Consider the following 22,550-nt stretch of genomic DNA (forward strand, 5'->3'; position numbering starts at 1 on the left):
ACCCCAGAGTGTTAAGGTAGCCTAGTTTGTGCTGAATACAGTGTAATGACACTTTTGTTATTTATATGTTTATGAACAACTGTATGAACAACTGAAAAAAGCACAAATGTCAGGGCATGTCAAAACTTCTCCAGGCCCCTAAAATCCTCAGACCCCAGAGGGTTAAGGGACCAACATGACCATGGAAAAGTTAGTCCCAGATGCCTTGAGCAGCCTTAGTAGGCTTTCTATGGTAGGCTTCTTTGAGGCTCAGCTAGGGCTGTTGGCCATAGGGAATGCTGTCACTGACAGCCTGGTGTGACCCGAGGGTGAGTTGCTAAGCGTTTCCTTCTAAACTGCTCGACATTTTGTCAGACATATTATTTGGCATGCACTCTCCTTAAGCATGGCGGCGTGGGTATATCGTTCCCCATAGCATTTCAACACAGAGAGAGTTCCCTTTCGAAAGGGAACATCTCAGGTTACGTATGTAACCATGGTTCCCTGAGAACCAGGGAATGAGACTCTGCATTTCCTTGCCATGCTTCAGGCTGCCTGTGGAGCAGTCCCTCAAGACGATAGATACTGTCTGTTTCTCCAGGCGCTCCTTTTATACTTCCTGGTCGCACCGAATTACGTCTTAGGCTGTCGCCGGACAATAGAGATTGGAGTTGTTGGATAGTTGGCTTTCAGACACCGGGTCACGTGTGACGTTCTCCCATAGCGTTTCAATGCAGAGTCTCGTTCCCTGGCTCTTAGGAAACGTCTACGTTACATATGTAACCCTCGTTCCCTGAAGGAGGGAACGGAGACGTTACGTCAGAGACTGACGAAATGGGGTCTCGCCTGAGAGCCCAATCACCTTCAAGTGTTAACAAAATGAGCCAATGATACGAAGAGTATCTTGGTCTGCGGAATTTGCATGCGTAAGCTCCGCCCCACTCTGTGGGTATATAAGGAGCAGCGCGAGCAACTCGTATTCAAGTCTTCGCTGAGGAGCCGAGCCAAGTGACCCGGCCGTTCAGCGAAACAGCAATTGTGGCAAGGGGACGTAACGTCTCCGTTCCCTCCTTCAGGGAACGAGGGTTACATACGTAACCTAGACGTTCCCTTTCAGTCGGTCACTTTGACGTTATGTCTGATGAAATGGGGTCACTATTAAAACGCCACAATAGCTGTCTTCCAGTGAACAGTGTGAGAATAGTACCTTGCCGTGAGAGCACGATAGAAGTACCATACACTGGGTACATACCCGAGGAGTATGCTAACAGGCTGCCTACTCGTGGAGGACTTAGTTATCACCACTATACGGGTATTCTGTGAGGTAACCAACCTGAGGGGTGGAATTACACATCAGAATAGCAAGTGGCTTGCTAATGGAATACATGCTCCAAGGAGACTTAAAGTGGAATACACACGTGGGATTCATGTGCTTCCATACAACACATGGAAGCACCTAGTCTAACAGAAGGGCTGACCGAAGGGGCAAGCACGCAAATGTAGACATAGACAGTGCTGGAGGAACGCAGGGTTCTGATAAGGAACTTACTGAGAGAGAGCGCAAGCATCCAATCCGTAGAGTGGAATGGCGCAGCAAGCGAATGACACCGAGCAGATCCAGCCACTGGCCCGAAGAGGCGTGTATACGAGAGGATAACGGCTCTACACAGATATTATAAAATCTCGCAAATGTGTGAGGTGTCGCCCAGCCCGCAGCTCTACAAATATCTGTCAGCCCTCACTCTCAGGGGGCATGGCAGGTCTTGAGCCTGGTAGGCTAAGACAATAGCATCCACTAACCAGTGGGCTAGCCTCTGCTTGGAGACAGCCCTCCCCTTCTTCTGACCTCCATAACAGACAAAGAGCTGGTCTGAAGTCCTGAAGCACTGAGTTCTGTCTACGTAAGTGGGGAGAGCACGTACTGGACAGAGCAGTGCCAGGGCTGGGTCTGCCTCCTCCAGGGGCAGCTGTAGTGATTTGTACTCCATTCACCTGTGACATAGTGATTTTTGATCATGTGTCACTTAAGGCGTGGTTATGAGTGTATCAGATGACTCCTCCCTCCTTTTGTAATACGGGGCACCAGTTAAGAATACTATCTTAACAATTTAAGAACACTCCAAAAGAGCTGTTCAGTAATTCAGAATTAATGTAAAATGGAGGGAGTCGGTCAACTGATTTATCTGAAGGATTTGTGAGAGTCCAGTCAACTAGTAGAGTCTTTGGTCATCAACACAAAGAAGACACAGTTATAATAAAATCAATTAAATTTATTAACAATAGACATGCAAGAGTAAATACCACAACGATTAATAATGAAATAATGCATATGCACTTCTAAAAAGGTAGTAAAAATAATAATCAAAGGAGAATACTGAAATAAATCAAAGAAACAAATAAATGAAGTGAACACAGAATGGATAAATGCAATGCTGTTGAACTGAATGTAGAATGGAAGAGAATTGTATGGGAATGCTTCTTATGGAAGCCACCTAATGGCTCTGGTAAAATGGTGATAAATAATTGCTTATTTATCATTCAACAAATAATATCCCTATTATTTGTAACAAGCTGACCTCAAGTAACTGTTATCTAAACAGGTTAGAATAACATATGCTGCGTGTATAAACTAATGCCAAGGTCTCTAGAAAAGAGGTTTGGTAAGTTTATATTTACGTTCCACACAGTCGGGTGATCAATCCGGTAGCAGAGACGTCTTCCACTGATGATGCAGGCTGCGTGCAGTGGGAGGGCGCGGAGTTGCGATCCAGTAGTCGTGCCACGCTGGGCTGGAGGATGCTGAACTTCGGTTGCACCAAGAGGGTCCTTTAGGATGGACTGGGCAGCTGGGTCAGATGAATCTTCACAGGTTCCTTTGCAGGCTGGCTGCGTCACTGAGGAGCCGTGTGGTACAAGCAATGTCTGCCGATGCAGAGGTCCTTTGCGGACTGGGCTGCGCTGCTGTAGAAGCCGTAAGGGTCAAATTAAGTCCCTCAATGCTGGGGCCCTTTTGCAGCTAGAGTGCAGCTAGAAGCAATGAAAAAGGTTTGCTCGCAAAAGCTTCACCTTAACTTTCTTGTAGTTTCTTTCCTCGTCAGGTCAGAAACTCAGGACGTGGAGTGTTTGTTAATGTCTCCTTCCCCGTTGAGTTGGAAACGCAGAACAAGGGTGTGTCTACCCGGGGGACATATTTATCCCTTTCTGATGAGGAGGAGATTGAAATGTGGCGCCTTGCCGATCCTGAAGTGTGATTGGCTACTGTTATCTGAAGCAGCCCCGGTGTTGCCCACCCTAGTGTGGAACTCATTTGCATAGCATAAAGTACAGTGTTAAATTAGTGTCTTTAACATTTTACCCATGCGTTATTTCTTTACCAAACCTCTTTCAAATTATTAAAGGCATCGTAGGGAGCAGATAGACACCAAACACGATATGAAATGGTTAAATCATCGTCCATGCATTTGTTTATCTCTTAACAGGTCTGTCCCATGACCTGTTGGTTTAGCAGTCAGTAGCCATTAACATAAACTGTGCTTTTGCATGAAGATGGAGTGTATGTGATGCAGTTTAGATCAAATTAAGGCCTCCAAACATAGGTATGAATGGATTTAGATAGATCTCTGTGGCCTCTCTTTATTTCAGTCTCTGCTGCTCCATCCAGGAGGTCCTGAAAGAATTTTTATGGCAGTCCTTGCCTAACCCTTAGGAATGAGTTTAATGGTTAGAGTCAATGTGTCGTCCAATGAGAAGTCTTCTCCTTGGTTTTGGTGGGTGCAGAAGGTCCCCCTTCCTGTTCTGGAAGAGGTGTCTGGTAGTTGTCCCAACATCTTATCTGATGTTGCTGAACATTTATTAATGTTCATTCACCAAAGATCCAATCACGGTGTGGCACATCTTCCTACACACCGGCAGTTAGAGAGGGGCCCTGTCGTAAACTGGTCCCTAGAAAGCCATCTTGACTGGTGTTCACAACACAGCGCTTGCAAGTTCACCACCTGATCCCTGAACGGGGTGGTGGGAACTTTGGGCACATATCCGAGCTAGGGTCTCAAGATAACGTGAGAGTCATCTGGCCCGAATCATCTGGCTGGAGTGCAGTCTTCAAAGGTAGAAACTTTAGCTCAACTGAAAGCAAAGGTTCAAAGGGAGCCCTCGGAAATGCAGATAACACTAGGTCCCAAGAGGGAATCTGTGAATCTGTAATTTGACCCTTACGGCTTCTACAGCAGCGCAGCCCAGTCCGCAAAGGACCTCTGCATCGGCAGACATTGCTTGTACCACACGGCTCCTCAGTGAAGAGCAAGGTCCTTTCTTCGGCCAGGGAGGGACCGTCACAAGGAGCATCAGTTTGGAGAACCAGGTCCGGCCGGGCCAATAGGGAGTGACCATCAGGACCTGCTCCTTGTCCTCCCTGATCTTGCACCTGATCTTGAAATGCATACTTGCGTAGACCCCGCGGCCAGCTGTGCGCCAGCGCATCTGACCCGAGAGTGCCCTCGGTCAGGGAGTAAAACAGCTGGCAATGGGCATTGTCTGGAGAGGCAAACAGGTCTACCTGAGCGTCCCCGAACCGTTCCCAAATCAGCTGGACCTACTGGGGATGGAGTCTCCATTCCCCGGGGCGGGACTGCTGTTGTGAGAGCTCGTTGGCTGCACAATTGAGTCGGCCAGGAATATGAATGGCACGAAGCAACTTCAGATGCTTCTGACTCCATAAAAGGACTAATACATGCTTGTCTCTCAACAGGGCCTTGAAGCGGTGCAGAGCAAGCTGTACTCTCAGCAACTCGAGGCAATTGACATGCCACTGAAGTTGGGGTCCTGTCCAGGAGCCCGACGCAGCATGACCGTTGCACATGGCACCCCAACCCATAGCAGAGGCATCGGCTGACACAACAACATGCCTGGACACTGGTTCTGAGGGAACTCCAGCCCGAAGAAAAGCCAGGTCCCGCCACGGGGAGAGAGTGAAACGGCAAGCCGGGGTGATGGTCACCCGAAGCGTGCCCTGTTGCCATGCCCATCTCAGGACTCGGCCGTGAAGCCAATGCTGAAGCGGTCTCATATGGAGCAACCCCAGCGGGAGAACTGCCGCTGCGGAAGCCATATGCCCCAGGAGCCCCTGAAAAAGTTTCAGTGGGACCGCTGTCTTGCCGTTGAACTGTTCAAGCAATTCAGCAGAGACTGTGTGCACTCACTCTTAAGCTGCGCGTACATCACGACCGAGTCTATTTCCATACCGAGAAAAGAGATCTTCTGCACTGGGCAGAATTTGCTCTTTTCCCAGTTGACCCGAAGGCCCAGACGGGCGAGGTGTCTGAGCACTAGATCTCTGTGCTCGCACAACCGTTCTCAAGAGTGCGCTGGAATCAGCCAGTCATCGAGGTAGTTGAGAATACGGACACCCTGGACCCTGAGGTGAGCAAGAGCTCCCTCCGCGACCTTCGTGAAGATGCGGGGAGACAGGGCCAGCCCGAAAGGGAGGTCTGTGTCGAGGAAGAATGGAGACATGAAAGTACGCATCCTTCAAGTCTATCGCTGCAAACCAATCTAGTGGACGAACGCACTCAAAGATGCGTTTGGGCGTTACCATTTTGAGCGGGAGTCTGTGAAGAGCCCGGTTCAAAGCCCGGTTCAAAGCCCGAAGGTCCAGGATTGGCCGTAATCCACCTGTTTTCTTGGGTACAATGAAGTATGGGCTATAAAAACCCGACTTCATCTCGGCTGGAGGGACCGGCTCGATCACACCCTTTGCCAAAAGGGTAGCAATCTCCAAACGCATGACGGGCATCTTTGCCCACCATCGTAGCGCGGATCCCCCGAAATCTGGGGGGATGCTGAGCGAACTGAATCGCATAGCCAAGCCTGATCGTTCAAATGAGCCAGCGGGACAGGTTGGGTAGCTCTAACCAGGCTCCCAGAAACCGTGCCAGCGGGGTCAAAGGAACCACAGGTGGACCCTCGGTGGGGCAGCGAGATGGAACAGACGGCACTGGTATGGGAGGCACAGTGTCCCGTAATAAGGGTTGCATCTGAAACCATGGAGTGACAGAGGCGGATCTGTGAGAAGGCCGGCCTGAGAGACGGGAGTTTAGGAGCCCAGCATACCCTTTAGCCGCCCCGCCATCGAGGGAGGTGAAGGCGGAGGAAGCACCAGAACGGTTTCAGGCAGTTAAAGGTGCCCTCCATGAACTGGTAACCTCCTCATGCACTTCCGGGAACAAAGGAACCGGTGGGGGGCTGACTCATCGGGTTGTTCCACACAGTCACCCTCAGATCACCCTGGCCACCAACCGAGATAGCCCCCTCACGAGAAGAGGAACTAGGTCGGGGTGTGGCAGAGGGGACTCAATACTGTTTGAGGTAATCGAGTCTCGATCTAAGCATCTTGATGGTCATGTTCCCACAATGAGAACATGAGCCATCCACGAAAGCCGCCTCAGTGTGCTGGAAACCCAATCACATGAGACAGTGATCATGGCCGCCAAGAGGCGCCATATAGTGACCACACCCAGAAACGCACGGGCAGTACGACATCTTTAAAAAGACGCAACCTTAAAACCCGTAAGCTCTTTTAGGAAATGCTCTTTTGGTACTGAAGCGCTCAGGGGAAACAGGCAAGGCAGGAACACTGGAATCCGCTGAAACGCGCCGTCACACCAGTACTGCAGAGACTCGTCCTGTAGAACACTCTGGTGAAGGCAACGATGTGCTCTGCTCCGAAACAAAAGCTTGAATGCGAGTTCCTCGTGCTGCTACTTTTATACCCACAGAGTGGGGCGGAGCTTGCGCATGCAAATTCCGCAGACCAAGATACTCTTCGTATCATTGGCTCGTTTTGTTAACACTCGAAGGTGATTGGGCTCTCGGGCGAGACCCCATTTCGTCAGTCTATGACGTAACGTTAAAGTGACCAACTGAAAGGGAACCATGGTTACATACGTATGGGACGATTAATCGCAAAGTAATCGAAACCTAAATTCAGAACCTCTAACCGATGTAATTTTTCCATGTCGGTTATTTTGGTTTTTTAATCCTGTTAATACTTCACCCCTAAAAAAAAATATACTACCACGTGTGTAGCCACGTGACTCTGCCCCGTCCAGTCAGTGACATGAAAGCAACACGGAGGTGTACTTGGAACACCGAACACACAGAGACGATGCGCGAGTGGTGACCCTTGCGTCTTCACTAAACTTTGTTAGTTGTATGTGTTTTAAGGATTGCCAGTTGGGAAATTCAAGTGATTTTAGATGATCTGATGTGTATTATATCAAGCTACTGTGCTCGCGCAGGTGAATTGTGGCACAAACACTGATACAAACAGTAGCTGCGCACAGAGAGGAACGCAGAAACTAGTTGTCAGCGCCATCCTGTGATTTATCAGTAAAGTAGCTTAGAAACTCAACTTATTATACCATATATTTTTCTACTTTTGAAGGAACTATTTCCAACCCACAGCTTCACACTTAATATAGAAACGTTATGACTAATTCACACATGCAATCGCTCTCATTACGTACTGGTGCTGTGCTAATTTATCTTTATCTGATTTACAACGAGCAGAAATCTGTAAGAAATGTAACAAACCGTAGATAAAATAACTGCTGAAAGTGAGCTATGTCAGATCACTCTTTCAATAGGAAAAAATATCCCACCTTTAACAGTCAATCATATTTACAGTACAAACCTAGTCAGTGAACTATGAGGGCAAAAAACAAACAAACAAACAAAATCATTCATTATTAATCGTAATCGAGGTAAAATATTCAATTAATCGTTTCGATTTTAGGCCATAATCGTCCAGCCCTGTGTGAGACACTTGTTGCACACTACAGTAAGCTAGATTGATTTTAGAATATCACATTAAATGCTGGATGGCTTGTTGTGATAAATTACGTATTGTGTGACATCATACGTATTGTCTGATGGAGAAAATGCTGTATTACTGTTACTAAAAATAAAGCTGCATCTGATTATGCTATGTTAGCTACTTCATAAAATAGTTTTCTCTGAGGCATGGTAAAAGCATGGTTCTCTCTGAAAATCTAGAAAATTAGATTTAAACAATAAGACTAACAGCACAGACATTTTGGGGGGCGGGGGCTCAAGTGGGTAAAAAGGGCACTTCTCATAATTATTTATTTTAAAAAAATAACAATCCCTTAAATATATTAACACAACTCTTGACTTCCTTACCAATTTATTTTAATTCCCTCAAACTCACGCAATTGTTTTATACTCCACAGATTTCTACAAAATAATCAGTTTACTCAGAGACCATGGTCTTCTTTTGTTTTCACTACGTTTATCACAAGAGCAGGCAACAGCAAAGGAAACTATGCCACAATCTGCATGTTTTCTACACTACTACTTTCAAGTAGCTATATTTAGAATAAATGACTGCACCAAAGAGGGATAGTTTCTCTAATAATTTGTTTATTTTGCACAAATCAATAGATCTTTTTAATTCTTTTGGTGTTATTGGAATACTTCTTTCATGTAGTGGACAATTTTAAGATTTTGGTCTATTTTTGCCTCCATGTCTTTTACTCTAATGGAAAGAAAACTTCCAAAAAAACACATTTAGATGGTGTTTGTTTTAAAGCAGAACTAAGTAACTTTTTTTTTTACCTTCATAAATAGTTTTCTAAGTCCTTACGATGGTTAATTGACTTGTAGTGGTATGTTTGAGTCGTGCACTAACACCCTCTGGCACGTCTATGCCAAAAAAACAGCACTTGCAAGTTGAGCTGCACCGATCCGACACAATCTCGCCTCATGTTCACGCGAGAGTGACAAAATGCTTTACGGTGATTCAAAAACAGTGTATATATTATGACTTTATAAGACAATTTCGAAAATTACCCACCTCCATTGAGTGTACTGTATTTGCAAATTACCCACCTCCTCTTTCTTGTACTGTATTTGCAAAACTACTGCGCTGGTGAGCGTTGTAGTTGTCGTAGTCCAGAGCTGCGCTAGGAGTATTTATGACAGTGTGATTCCCTGAAGGAACCTGTAGGGGGTGCTTCGCAAATCTTACTGAGTTCCGCTTTAAGTCTACTACCATCCATCTGTTTGCATCTGTAGATTTCTTCTGAAATTAACCAAAACAAGCTAATCTGCATATTTAAACACATCAAGAGTTTTTTCCCCTGAAATGTTATAAGTACATAATATATAACAAATGCTTGCAGAGGGCACCAAAAGCCTGGTGATTTTTGTTGTTACACAGCACAGCACGATCAAATCCACGATCAAAGCCCAACCACCATAATTAAAAATATATTATTAGTTAAATAATAATATTCTGCCACTTTTTTTTTTGATAGAAATGCTACAGCCACTGTAATTTCTTCAACAAGAATATGTGGACATCAAACATGCAAACACAGAGCGAGGGTTTAAACTTTTATTGATGTATTATTCTTTGTGAGCATAGATTTAAGAATAGCATTATGTAATGTTGTATTATTATTTGACCATGTCTTTACCATGGTTCAAAACGCAATGCATAGCACATATATCATTGAAATTATGACACAAATTGCATTGGTATCAAATCAGGCAGATGCTTTGATGGTGGTCAAATTATTAATGCGCCATTAAATTTATAAATAATCTCACCCTTAAATAGCCAAAAATTTCACGTTTGTGAACATACATAGGCTGCCTGAAAGAGATGCACAGGATGGGTCTAGGGATTTTTTTTTCTTTTTCGCTTCTCATCACCAGACAGCAGATGTATTTTCCTGGGCATAGTTGTCACAATTTCAGCCAGCAGAAAACATGAGGTGAGATGGGGCGTGCGTGCATGTGTGCTGGAATGAATGGCGTGTCGCGGATGGAGGGCAACTCAAAGCTGACCTGATATATAGTTTATATATAATATAATATATATATATTTTCAGGAAATATATTTGTTTGACAGGGAAACTGTGCACAAACAGGAATATATATTCAGTTATTTGAAAGAAAGAAAGAAAGAAAGAAAGAAAGAAAGAAAGAAAGAAAGAAAGAAAGAAAGAAAGAAAGAAAGAAAGAAAGAAAGAAAGAAAGAAAGAAAGCACCCCAGAAAAAAGGGCACTTTCTCTCAAGGAAGAAAAAGGGCAGGGGCTCAAGCCCACTTTTATGTCTATGTGTACATGTGCCTGAAGACTAAGCGTGTTGAGCTATATGGTAATAATTAATTTTCTGTATAAATATATCAAAACAGTTGTTCCCTTATCTATTAAAACATGTAAATATTAAAGCGTCTTTGGTGTTTCCATGGTTTCTACAAAATATACCAGAAACCGAGGATAACGCGGGTATAAAGCAATTGACAGGTGACTCCTCACACGTCCCGGAGCCTTGGTTAAAATTGCAATTTTCTCATGATTTAGAAATAGTTGCAAACATTTGGGATATTGTAAGTACTCAAGTGAATAAAATATATAACACTGGCCTAGTGGTTTTTGGATATTTTACTGCAAAATTATGTATTGTACTAAATATGCTGAAATGTTTGAAAAAAGTGCACTTTTGAGGATCTGTTGTGACATTAGTGTTGTGATAAGTTTTGAAAATTTACCAATTGTTTGTGAAAATTGTACCAAAGCAAAAAACTGTAATGCAATACAAGACCAGGCCTAAACTAATCTCAGTGGCAGCAGCATTGAAAATATTGACCCTTTGTGGTTGAAATGAGTAACAACCATATTAAGCAGGTTTTGCAGAGAACATGAAATAAAACTAGTAGCTTTTAATCCATGTATATTAATATATTGAGCATATCTATATGGTAGTGTACCCCTGAAAGATAACTTTTTTTTAGCATATTAATGCTGGTAATACATTTCTTCTCACAATCATTAATTGGTTATGAAAGAATTTATTAATTTTGAAAGTCTTTATTGCTTTAGTTTAGTCCATAGTACAATCTGTCAGTGGAGGTTTGGCTGAGCAGTGATGTAAACTAAAAGCTGCTGGATATGTTTAGAAGGGACTTACCCTTTGATATGTACTGCATTAACGCAACTATTTTCAACAGAAAATATGTAAAACTGCTCTTTTCAATTTTGTGGCATCTTTAGACATGCCTGTAGTGTTTCTGTGACTTAATAATGTTTTTTGTTTGTGTTAACAGATAAAGTATCATGAGGAGTTTGGGAAAAGTCAGATGGGGGGAGAGGGCTCACCTACTGATGCCTACGGCAATCAGGGTATGTAGAGGTACACATAAAGTACCCATTTTTCATGCCGTCTGTAGGATTAGATATGTTTTGCATAATGTTTTTTTTGTTTTTGTTGTTGTTTTTTCCGGCTTTGTGTCTAGGCTTCCAGCCGCCAGCTCACTCACCGAGCTACAACTATGATCCACAGCTTGCACATTCAGCTGCTGCTCCACTGCCCTCTACTAGTGGGGTAAGGATTCTCTCTATTACTCCTTTTTCATTTTTTTTCTCTATGCTTAGCCTTAGTTCTTCTTAACCTTGTGGGTCTCTTCCTACAGAAGCGTTACAGGGCTGTGTATGACTATGCCGCTGCCGATGAAGATGAGGTATCGTTTGCAGATGGCGACTTGATAGTGGACGTGCAGCAAATAGACGAAGGCTGGATGTTCGGACGCGTGGAACGCACAGGACAGCAGGGCATGCTCCCAGCCAACTATGTAGAGGCGATCTGAGGAAAATATTGGCCTTGATCTGAGACAAGACAGAAGAACTCAACCAGACATCTAGGCTTTAGCTAGACTAACAAAGCTGAAATGCTTAAGAACAAAATCGCTTTTTTTTTTTTTTTTACTTCCCATTTGGCTTTTTGCTTTGTTGTTTTTAGGCTCTTCCTGCAATGCTGCATATTTTTGATGGGGTGTGTATTGCTTTGTCACTGCATTTAAATAAATCTATCTTTTGATTTTAAAACTGCAGTGAAGTAGGTCAAACTTCCCCTGGACCTTTTTACAACAATTGGGCAAAGGCAATCATTACAGTAGGGCTGAATAATCTCCTGGGAATTATGTAAATGGCCATATGAATGGACAACATTCATCATGCAAACAATGCCTTACGCAATACAAAGTCTTAAACAATAATCTTCTGACCACAAGCACTGCAGAACTGTTACAGACTCCCTTTGCCTCTGGAATACTGTATTGTGCACTTTGAGGGAATTCTAAAAACAATATAAGGGTTTTTTTGTTTGTTTTTTTCTGACTTGTAGGTACAATACAGCGAATGCTGTTGTCCTTCCAGAATGAGAGGAACCACAAAACAATGAGGTCTTTATATAAAGTGCATAGAATATCATTCCATTGTTATTTTGTAACAAAAGCATTCTAGTCCATTATTTTGAATAATAAAGTGATAAAGCTGTGAAAGTGTGTTATTTTAAAAACAAAATGAAAAATGTTTTAAGGGTGCCCAAAATAATGTCATTTTTCATGATATTTTATTGTGATGTAATGACGTTTCTGTATTGAAATTTAATTATCACATAGTGGGCCAGAAAAAAAGGCACCCATATTAGATCTATGAAGGGTGTAATACGTCTTGCGTTAGTAATAGGGAAAGTGGAAACTTGGGAGGAGGTTGGTATTTTATTCACCACTTCACCGGGAAAACATTCTGCCCTCAACCATGTTAATAAAAACAGCAACTAAGCAACAGAAATAAAGTATATCATCCGATTCATGCACGCATGTGAAGCTCAAGGCACATGCTATTAGTGAACTGAACACTTCAAAAAGTTGAAGAGTCCTAGTCTACTTGTTTTAAGGGCCATCACTAAAATTCATACGAAAAATAATGTAAAAATGTTATGAGTGATTTTCTTCTACCCTGCATATATGCTTAAATCCACATAAAACAGTTCCACATGATTTCTATAACACAAATTATGTACAGTATGTTTTTTTGTTTTTTTTACTTGTCATGTCAAAGTATTTTTAGCTCGTAATTACTCTAATTACATTTACTTTTTCTGATGTGTGGAATGCTTGGACAGAAATATCCCATTAATTAAAACCATTCATTGAAACAAACCAATACCGTCCTTATGAACCTATGAACTTGCATCTATATGTTGAGCATTTGCCCTGAAATAGGATATCCTCTTGCCAATTGTCTTCTGAAGTTTGGTTGGTAACGCCAACTCTTGGACAGAATATGTGTGTTTTCCTATGCAGTCTTCACATAATCTACAAAGAAAAAAACAAGTAAATATTATTTGATAAATATTTATCACATAACATTGCTTCAAAATACCTTTTGAATATTTATAAAAGGTTTATATTATATTACTTTAATTATAAAATGGATCATAAGAACATAGACATAACGTGTTTCCTTAACAGATAATTTATGAGCGGTTTGTTGCAGTGTACATAAGATGGCTTTCACCTTGACAGTGCGTACGGTTGAGTCTGAAATACCAGCACATCTGCACAATGACTCTGAGAGGGAGACTTGAGAACTGCAACCTACAGAGGAAGAAATATTAATAAATATTCATTATTAATATATTATAAAGTATTATAATGTCAAGTACTTTGCTTGATAACAGGAGCATTCAGTGCAGCTTCTAAAATTGTGACACATTAAACAATTGTTAAACCAATTTTGGACACCAGCTAACCAAACTCTGCAGAGAGCTCAGAGCTAATGTGTTACAGTTAAGTTAATGCTCACAAATAAACATTATCCATTCATGTGGGGGGTATATAAGGTCATGTTTGGTATGTTTAATGTTCTTAGCCCTGCTTGATCTGCATACATCGCTGCTCAAACAAAACAACCAATAAGTCAGACTTTTTAAACCAGATTCAGAGTCTGAATATTCCAGCGATAAATATGTAACTATGTTTACCATAAGTATGACCATATTAGCCTGGTCCTGTCAGCACTGCATTGGCTCCCTATTAAACATTGTATAGATTTCAAAATCTTGCAAATTACTTACAAAGCACTAAATGGTTTAGCTTCCCAGTACTTGAGTATTACAGTCCTACGCATCTATTGCGATCTCAGAATTCTGTCCAGTTGAAAATACCTATAATATCAAAATCAAATGCAGACAGTAGATCCTTCTCCTATTTGGCACCTAAAATTTGGAACACTCTTCCTTGCATTGTTCTAGACTAAAATTGCATCTCTTGAACCTGGCATACTCATAACACATTATCAATTTACATAAATTAGGTCAGCCGGAACTGGGAACATTTTCTATAACACCCGATTTACTCCTTACATCAGAAGAAGAATGTTGTCTACACTAATATTAGTCTATCTGTTTATCCTGAGGTCTACCGTAGTCATTCAGATCCGGGCCGTATCCAGATCAGATGGAGGACCTGAGCCTAGACACGGCCACAATGCATCCCTGAAGTGTCAGCTGAGATTGTGTCAACTAGACCATCCCCTGTGAAGGCATCATCGACACGACAGCCAGTGGCACAGATCCCCAACAAACCATTTCCATACCGGCATGATGAATCCGATCTTCAACTTAGATGGAACCGGATTATTTATTAGGGGCCAAGCACCGAAGGTGCTTAGGCACCTATTGTTATTGTTGGCGTTCCGTACGCTTATTAGGGGCCAAGCACCGAAGGTGCTTAGGCACCTATTGTTATTGTTGGCGTTCCGTACGCTTATTATTATTCTTCCGCTTCTTCTTCCGCTCTTGAAGTCTATGGCAGCCCATAGAACCGCTTGCGGGAAAGTTGTGAAATTTGGCACACAGTTAGAGGACAGTCTGACCTTTGTCCATAGCAAATTTGGAGTCTCTAACTCAATCCCTCTAGCGCCATCAGCTGTCCAAAGTTGCACTTATGTTTATGTTAATAACTTTTGAACCATAAGGGCTAGAAACAAAATTCTTTTTTCCTCTGATTCCTTGGGTCAAGACGAATCGATTGCACCATATGACGTCATTTTCCGTCATGAAAATTTTTCCGCCATTTTGAATTTTCTGAAAAACGTACTTTTTCGAACTCCTCCTAGGCCGTTACTCCAATTTTCACGAAAATTGAACCAGATCATCTTCAGACCATGCCGACAAAATGTTATGGAATTCAAGTTGATTTCTCAAACCGTTTTCGAAAAACACGCAAACGAATTGTACGTAGTGCTTGCGAAAATAGACATAAGGCTGTATCTCCGCAACGCTTTATCGTATTCAGACCAAACTTGGTAACTGTCATCACAAGCATGACCTGAGGCAACATGCAGCGTTTCGGCGCAGCGCCACCTAGTGGTGCGGAGATATGAAAAATGGCTATTTTTACTTATAACTTCTGATGGGTTTGGCCAAAAATCATGAATTTGGTCTCGTTGGATTCGGGGAATCATGCCGAGTCGAATGATATCCAATTTTCCCATATTGGACATTTTGGCCGTCGGCCATTTTAAATTTGGTGCTAAAATGCTGTATTTTACGAACGCATTAGCGTATCGTTATGAAACTCGGTATGGGTCATCAGCACAATGCCCTGAAGGAGCATACCAAGTTTAGGACCAGCGCCACCTTGTGGTCAAAAGTTATAACAAAATTTACAAAAATGCTAATAACTTTTGACTATATTAACCGATTGTAATGAAACTGTTTTCAGTAGATTCCTTGGGTCATGCTGAGAACATAGATATCAAACTTTCCATAGTCAGCTGAACTTCCTGTCCGCCATATTGTTTTTCTTTAAAAACCTACTTTTTCGAACTCCTCCTAGACCGTTGCTCCGATTTTCACCAAAATCGAACCGTATCATCTTCAGACCATGCTGACAAAAAGTTATGGATTTCAAGTCGATAAGTCAAACCGTTTTCGTATACCAGAGCAACGAATTTGAGGCATGATGCAAAAATGACTCTTGAAGCTGTATCTCTGCAATGCTTTATCATATTCAGACCAAACTTGGTATGTGTCATCACAAGCATGACCTGAGGCATCATACAATGTTTCAGCACAGCGCCACCTACTGGAGTGGAGATATGAAAAATGGCTGTTTTTGCTTATAACTTCTGATGGGTTTGACCAAAATTCATAAATTTGGTATGGTTCATCAGGACAATGCCCTGAAGGAGCCTGAGAAGTTTCGGACCAGCACCACCTTGTGGTCAAAAGTTATAACAAAATTGACAAAAATGCTAATAACTTTTGATAATATCTACCGATTGTAATGAAACTGGTCTCAATAGATTCCTTGGGTCATGCTGAGAACATAGATATCAAATTTGCCATATTCAGCTGAACTTCCTGTCCGCCATATTGTTTTTCTTTAAAAACCTACTTTTTCAAACTCCTCCTAGACCTTTGCTCCGATTTTCACCAAAATTGAACCGTATCATCTTCAGACCATGCCGACAAAAAGTTATGGATTTCAAGTTGATAAGTCAAACCGTTTTCGTATACCGGAGCAAAGAATTTGAGAGATGATGCAAAAATTACTCTTGAAGCTGTATCTCTACAATGCTTTGACATATTCAGACCAAACTTGGTACAGCGCCACCCACTGGAGTGGAGATATGAAAAATGGCTATTTTTGCTTATAACTTCTGATGGGTTTGACCAAAATTCATTAATTTGGTATGGGTCATCAGGACAATGCCCTGAAGCAGCCTGAGAAGTTTCGGACCAGCGCCACCTCGTGCTCAAAAGTTATAACAAACTTGACAAAAATGCTAATAACTTTTTTTTCTAATTGCTCACTGCTGCTGTTGGTCTGATGCTCACGGCCATGTTGGCTGGCTTCTTGTGCCGTTTTTGTGCTTGGCCCCGTAATTGCTGCTTGCAGCTATATTTTTTGAATGTTGTTATCCCAATCTGACCTGTAATGCTGCCTGAATCATAATCATGCACTGTTCATTTTTGGCCCCCAACTGAGCCTGGTTTCTCTTAATCGCTTGCTTAATTGGGGACACTTGAGATTCATCAATGTTTTTCATCTATCTGCATTGACACCATTGTATGCAAACTGAACTGAGCTAGACAATGACATCACTGTTTTCTCCAGAGCTGATGTATAGATGAATTAACTAAATTAATAACTATCGATTTTTACAAAGGAATGAATCAATACTGAACTTACTTAAGCTGGACAATGACACCATTTTCTTCTAGAGCTGCTGTGCAGCCAAAATTATTTGCCAGTTATCACTGTAAAGCTGCTTTGACACAGTCTGCATTGTAAAAAGCGCTATATAAATAAAATTGACTTGACTTTATGAAATCCGTGATGCATCAAAAATACAAGCCTTTTGTTGTAGATTTGTATTGTACATACCGAATCCATTAGAAAGAGGAAGGTCTGGCTTCCTCCAAAAACAACAACATCATCGTCTCTCCCCTTATCAGCAGAGTGCCATAATCTGAGGGTAGAGATAGGAAAAACTGATTTAATTACGTATGTCACCATAATCTTATGACTTGCAACATCATTTTGAGTCATTTTCACTCAGATGAGTTGAGATGAGATGAGATGAGATGAGATGAGATGAGATGAACAGTAGACATGATATTTGCTGCCTGTCAATTACAAGAGAAGTGCCAGGAACAAAATATCGAAGGATGCATATATGAAGGATGCACTACTACCACTACTACTGTATAGGTACTTAACATTAACAACCCCCCCCCCCCCCCATTATTTTTTTTTTACCATAATTAATATCTACACTGAACAAAATTATAAATGCAACACTTTTGTTTTTGCCCCTGTTTTTCATGAGCTGAACTCAAAGATCTAAGACGTTTTCTATGTACACAAAAGGCCTATTTCTCTCAAATATTGTTCACAAATAAATCTAATTCTGTGTTAGTAAGCACTTCTCCGAGATAATCCATCCACCTCACAGGTATGGCATATCAAGATGCTGATTAGACAGCATGATTATTGCACAGGTGTGCATTAGGCTGGCCACAATAAAAGGAAACTCTAAAAAGTGTAGTTTTATCACACAGCACAATGCCACAGATGTCACAAGCGTGCAATTTGCATGCTGACTGCAGGAATCTCCACCAGAGCTGTTGCCCATGAACTGAATGTTCATTTCTCTACCATAAGCTGTCTCCAAAGGTGTTTCAGAGAATTTGGCAGTAAATCCAACCAGCCTCACAACCACAGACCATGTGTAACCACACCATACCAGGACCTCCGCATCCAGCATCTTCACCTCCAAGATTGTCTGAGACCAGCCACCCGGACAGCTGCTGCAACAATCGGTTTGCATAACCAAAGAATTTCTGCACTAACTTTCAGAAACCGTCTCAGGGAAGCTCATCTGCATGCTCGTCATCCTCATTGGGGTCTCGACCTGACTGCAGTTCATCGCCGTAACCGACTTGAGTGGGCAAATGCTCACATTTGGAGGCGTCTAACACTTTGGAGAGGTGTTCTCTTCATGGATGAATCCCAGTTTTTTAAGGGCAGAGGCAGACAGCGTGTATGGTGTCATGTGGGTGAGCGGTTTGCAGTTGTCAACGTTGTGGATTGAGTGGCCCATGGTGGCGGTGGGGTTATGGTATGGGCAGGCGTATGTTATGGACAACGAACACAAGTGCATTTTATTGATGGCATGTACAGAGATACTGTGATGAGATCCTGAGGCCCACTGTTGTTCCATTCATCCACGACCATCACCTCATGTTGCAGCATGATAATGCATGGCCCCATGTCGCAAGGATCTGTACACTTCCTGGAAGCTGAAAACATCCCAGTTCTTGCATGGCCAGCATACTCACTGGACATGTCACCCATTGAGCATGTTTGGGATGCTCTGGATTGGTGTATACGACAGCCTGTTCCAGTTCCTGCCAATATCCAGCAACTTCACACAGCCATTGAAGAGGAGTGGACCAACATTCCATAGGCCACAATCAACAACCTGATCAACTCTTTGTGAAGGAGATGTGTTGCACTCTGTGAAGCAAAATGGTGGTCACACCAGATACTAACTGGTTTTTGGACCTCCCCAATACAGTAAAACTTTTTAGAGTGGCCTTTAATTTTGGCCAGCCTAAGGCACACCTGTGCAATAATCATGCTGTCTAATCAGCATCTTGATATGCCACACCTGTGAGGTGGATGGATTATCTTGGTAAAGGAGAAGTGCTCACTAACACAGATTTAGACAGATTTGTGAATAATATTTGAGAGAAATAGGCCTTTTGCGTACATAGAAAAAGTCTTAGATCTTTAAGTTAAGCTCATGAAAAATGGGGGCAAAAACAATAGTTTTGCATTTATAATTTTATTCATTGAATATATAATATATATAATATAATTTCTAATTAACACATTAAATTGTCAGCCCTAAATAATATATGATTATAACTTTGTAATTTCTTTTGCTCGCTCTGTTGAAAGTAGAACTGAACATTTTAATTTAGTTATGATTATATTATTAATCATTTTCATCCAAAGTTTTGAATAACAAAGAAAAAAATTTATTAACCCTTTACCTCACACCCCCATTTTGGCAAGTGGGGCATAAATGACATACCCAAAATAAAAAGGTTGCTACTCATAAGTCATTCTGGGTAGACACATAATCAACATATATTTAGAAAGCAAACACTTGAGAATTTACAGATCAATAGGCATTACTAGCTAAATGTGCAAAGGGCTGTATAACTGTAAGGACACTCAAGATTGAGCGAGTGAACCGCTGTAGAGTTAGACGCCACGCTCAGTGCGTCAACGACAGTTATATAGTGTTAGGGGAGGGGCTATGCTCGGGGGTCCAAGTGCGTCATCAGACCGCCATTTTAGCTCCGCCCAAAACATCCTGAGCAGAGAATTAGTGAAAAACTGTTTAATGCTTCATAATTAAGCAACTTCACAATTAAGCATTACACAATTCACAGTCTTTGTAATGTGTTTCAGCAATACATTTGTAACATTTATAAAGTGTTTAGAAATAATTCTCAGAATTGACTTTACAGTGACTTTAAATCTGGGCCCGTATGTATAAAGCCACTTAGAGTAAAATTTTAGTCTTAAGTGTGTCAAAATTCTAAGAATGACGAAATTTTACTCTTATTCTTAGACTTAAGAATAAGTGCGATTCATAAAGGTTCCTAAGTGTCAAGACTAGGTCTTAGCTCTTAAATTTTTTAAGAGAGCTGGAGAGGTGTCTTAACCTAGTTAAGAGTAACAAGATGGCAGCAAAGAAGAGGAGACACGCGCTTTCCAATGAAGATATGCTGTATTGGAGTTATATGATGACATGGAGTTGATAAAATGATAAACTTGATTGTCAATTCTTTTTTGTAACTGACCTAATAAGAAATGTAATAACTTTAAATAAATGTAATAAATATTACTTAAACAATAATTAATATGTTTAATGCATTTTAATACATTTAAAGGTGCTGCGATTTCTCAAATTCGTTGTTGAACACTGTCGATTATTTGAAATCAACCAAAACAAACACACCCCTCTCTTCATTGCGCCGCCACCAAAACTCACACTCCAATCCTAACCTCTGAGTAGACACCCTGCTCTGAGTCAGTCTCGAACCATAGCCCGATCGCTGCTGGCGTGAGAGGCAAATGCACTACCAATGATGTTAAACATCTCATTCTCAAGCGGGCGTCAGTGTGCAGTAGTTTACCTGCAAAACTCTCAGAGTCTGGCCATTGTTACATCCGTAATGAGAGTGGATGTCTGTTTATCACAGCTGACGCGAAACAAAATGCTTCACGAAAAATAAAGATGATGAACGACAAGGAAGCACAAAAGGTGAACATACAGTACACAAGAGTAAATACAAACAAGAGTTTCTTGTTAATCGCAAACAATTTTGCTTAAACCATCAAAATATGAGGAAAACATTTTTATTTTTATATTATTTAAATGTTTTAAAATATGACATCGAATACAACAAAATCCATTTTTAATATTTAATTGGTTCTCTCTTGTTTTTGCATGTGTTCATAATTTCTTTGTATGACAAACTGGCCAAACATAATTTTAAATTTAATTTCATTATCACACATGAAACAATTGACTCCAAGCACAGCTAGTCGATGTGCTTACATCTTTTAACACATTTTTAAAAGTTTAATTAAGTTGAATTAAGGTTGAAGATGTCAATTTTCACATGGCTGGACATCACAATTGGCCACTACTCTATGGCAGTTTATTGACTTTCCAACTGACCATCAAACCATGAGGCAAAAGAAAGCCACTTTTATGTTGACTGTGGGCTTCCCTGCAGTTGTTGGAGCCATTGATGAACTCAGGACACATCACTGCTCTAACTGTAAGAGGAGACATATATCAATAGAAAAAGATTCCACACCATCACTACTAATTTGTGATAATTTTGCACAATGCAAAGCTATTGCTTTTAAATCCATTTAAATATTAACACATTAATACGTTTGTGTTTTTTTTTATTTTTTTTATTATTGTTATTATTGTTTTGTTTATAATAACATTAAATGACTGGTATTGTGCTGCTGTGACTCACCCTTCCATGGTCGCTATTGGCTGATTCAGAGGTTAAGGGCGGCCATTTTGAGTTGACATCATTGTAGTCCTTAGTTCACAACACTTAAGTCAGCACTTAAGAATCCATCTTACACTTTACTAAAAGTTGCTTTTAGCTTCTTTATAAAAGTCTCCTACTCGTAGAAAACTCCTACTCTTTACTAAGAATTTTTTGACACTTAAGTCAAAACTTAAGACTATTCTTAAGAGCATTTCTGAGAAGATTTATACATACAGGCCCAGATAACATTTTTAGCTGTCATATGTTCATGTCAGAACATGCCCCATCACGTGTTACAATGTGCCCCACCTATGGGGCATGTTGTCAAGTATACACTGTATTAATTAAACAAAGCCACATATTTGTACAAGACATGTGTGAAATTAATGTGGAACAAAAAACCCAAGTACATTTACACAAACTGAGAAAGTTAAAAAGTGTTAGGTTGTGCCCCGTTCCCCCCTATATCTTTAAAGCGCTGTATTGCCGCTGTTCCATAAGCGCCACCTGCTGTCAGACAGTGAATTTGCGTTCTCATGCAGCCCTTCTGCTCTTATGAAGTTTTATGTAGCATAATTTCACAAAGCTAAAGTCTGAACATTCTGTTTTTGCTTCAGATGTTAAAAATTATACAATCTAAATTTAAATTAAAAACTGCTCAAATAGCATCTTTGTTGGGATTGTGATTAAAATGCAGTGGTTGCCTCTAATTTTAAATGGCTACAGATAGTTCAGCCTGTAATAGAGCAAATAAACGTCTTGTTCATGTACTCATATGAAGAGATTTCTTTTATTTGTATTATTTATTTATTTATTTGATTTAGGATTTGTTTTAAAATTTCAATTTAGTTGTTATAAAGATATTTCAATTTCACAAAGAAATATACAGCATTTTGTCTGAGAAATAATAAAAAGACACTTTCTCATTTAAATCTCATTTTGTTAAAAAAAATCGTGAGAAAATCGAACCGTGAAACCAGTATCGTGAATCGTATCGAATCGTGAGTTGAGTGAATCGTTACATCCCTACTGCTTATGGTACTTCAGGGGAAGTCCCCAGCCTGCTACTGACTGTGGAGAACTGCTGGGCTCAG

The 22,550-nt window shown here is 41.1% G+C and overlaps 2 protein-coding genes across 2 annotated transcripts in view; one reads left to right on the forward strand and one right to left on the reverse strand.

The window, feature by feature from the left end:
• Positions 1–13,007, forward strand: part of LOC137007713 (LIM and SH3 domain protein 1-like) — a 219,109-nt gene extending 206,102 nt beyond the window's left edge. Inside the window, exons 5-7 of the mRNA XM_067369344.1 lie at positions 11,111–11,186; positions 11,300–11,388; positions 11,477–13,007. Of these exons, the coding sequence (XP_067225445.1) occupies positions 11,111–11,186; positions 11,300–11,388; positions 11,477–11,650 (339 nt within the window). The 3' untranslated portion in view covers positions 11,651–13,007. The remainder of the gene's footprint in view (positions 1–11,110; positions 11,187–11,299; positions 11,389–11,476) is intronic.
• Positions 13,002–22,550, reverse strand: part of LOC137007712 (kelch domain-containing protein 1-like) — a 49,633-nt gene continuing 40,084 nt past the window's right edge. The window contains exons 11-13 of the mRNA XM_067369343.1: positions 17,243–17,327; positions 13,365–13,444; positions 13,002–13,162 (exon numbers count right to left, since the gene is read on the reverse strand). Of these exons, the coding sequence (XP_067225444.1) occupies positions 13,027–13,162; positions 13,365–13,444; positions 17,243–17,327 (301 nt within the window). The 3' untranslated portion in view covers positions 13,002–13,026. The remainder of the gene's footprint in view (positions 13,163–13,364; positions 13,445–17,242; positions 17,328–22,550) is intronic.

This window comes from Chanodichthys erythropterus, chromosome 19 (genome assembly GCF_024489055.1).
Source record: "Chanodichthys erythropterus isolate Z2021 chromosome 19, ASM2448905v1, whole genome shotgun sequence".
NCBI classification, from domain to species: domain Eukaryota; kingdom Metazoa; phylum Chordata; class Actinopteri; order Cypriniformes; family Xenocyprididae; genus Chanodichthys; species Chanodichthys erythropterus.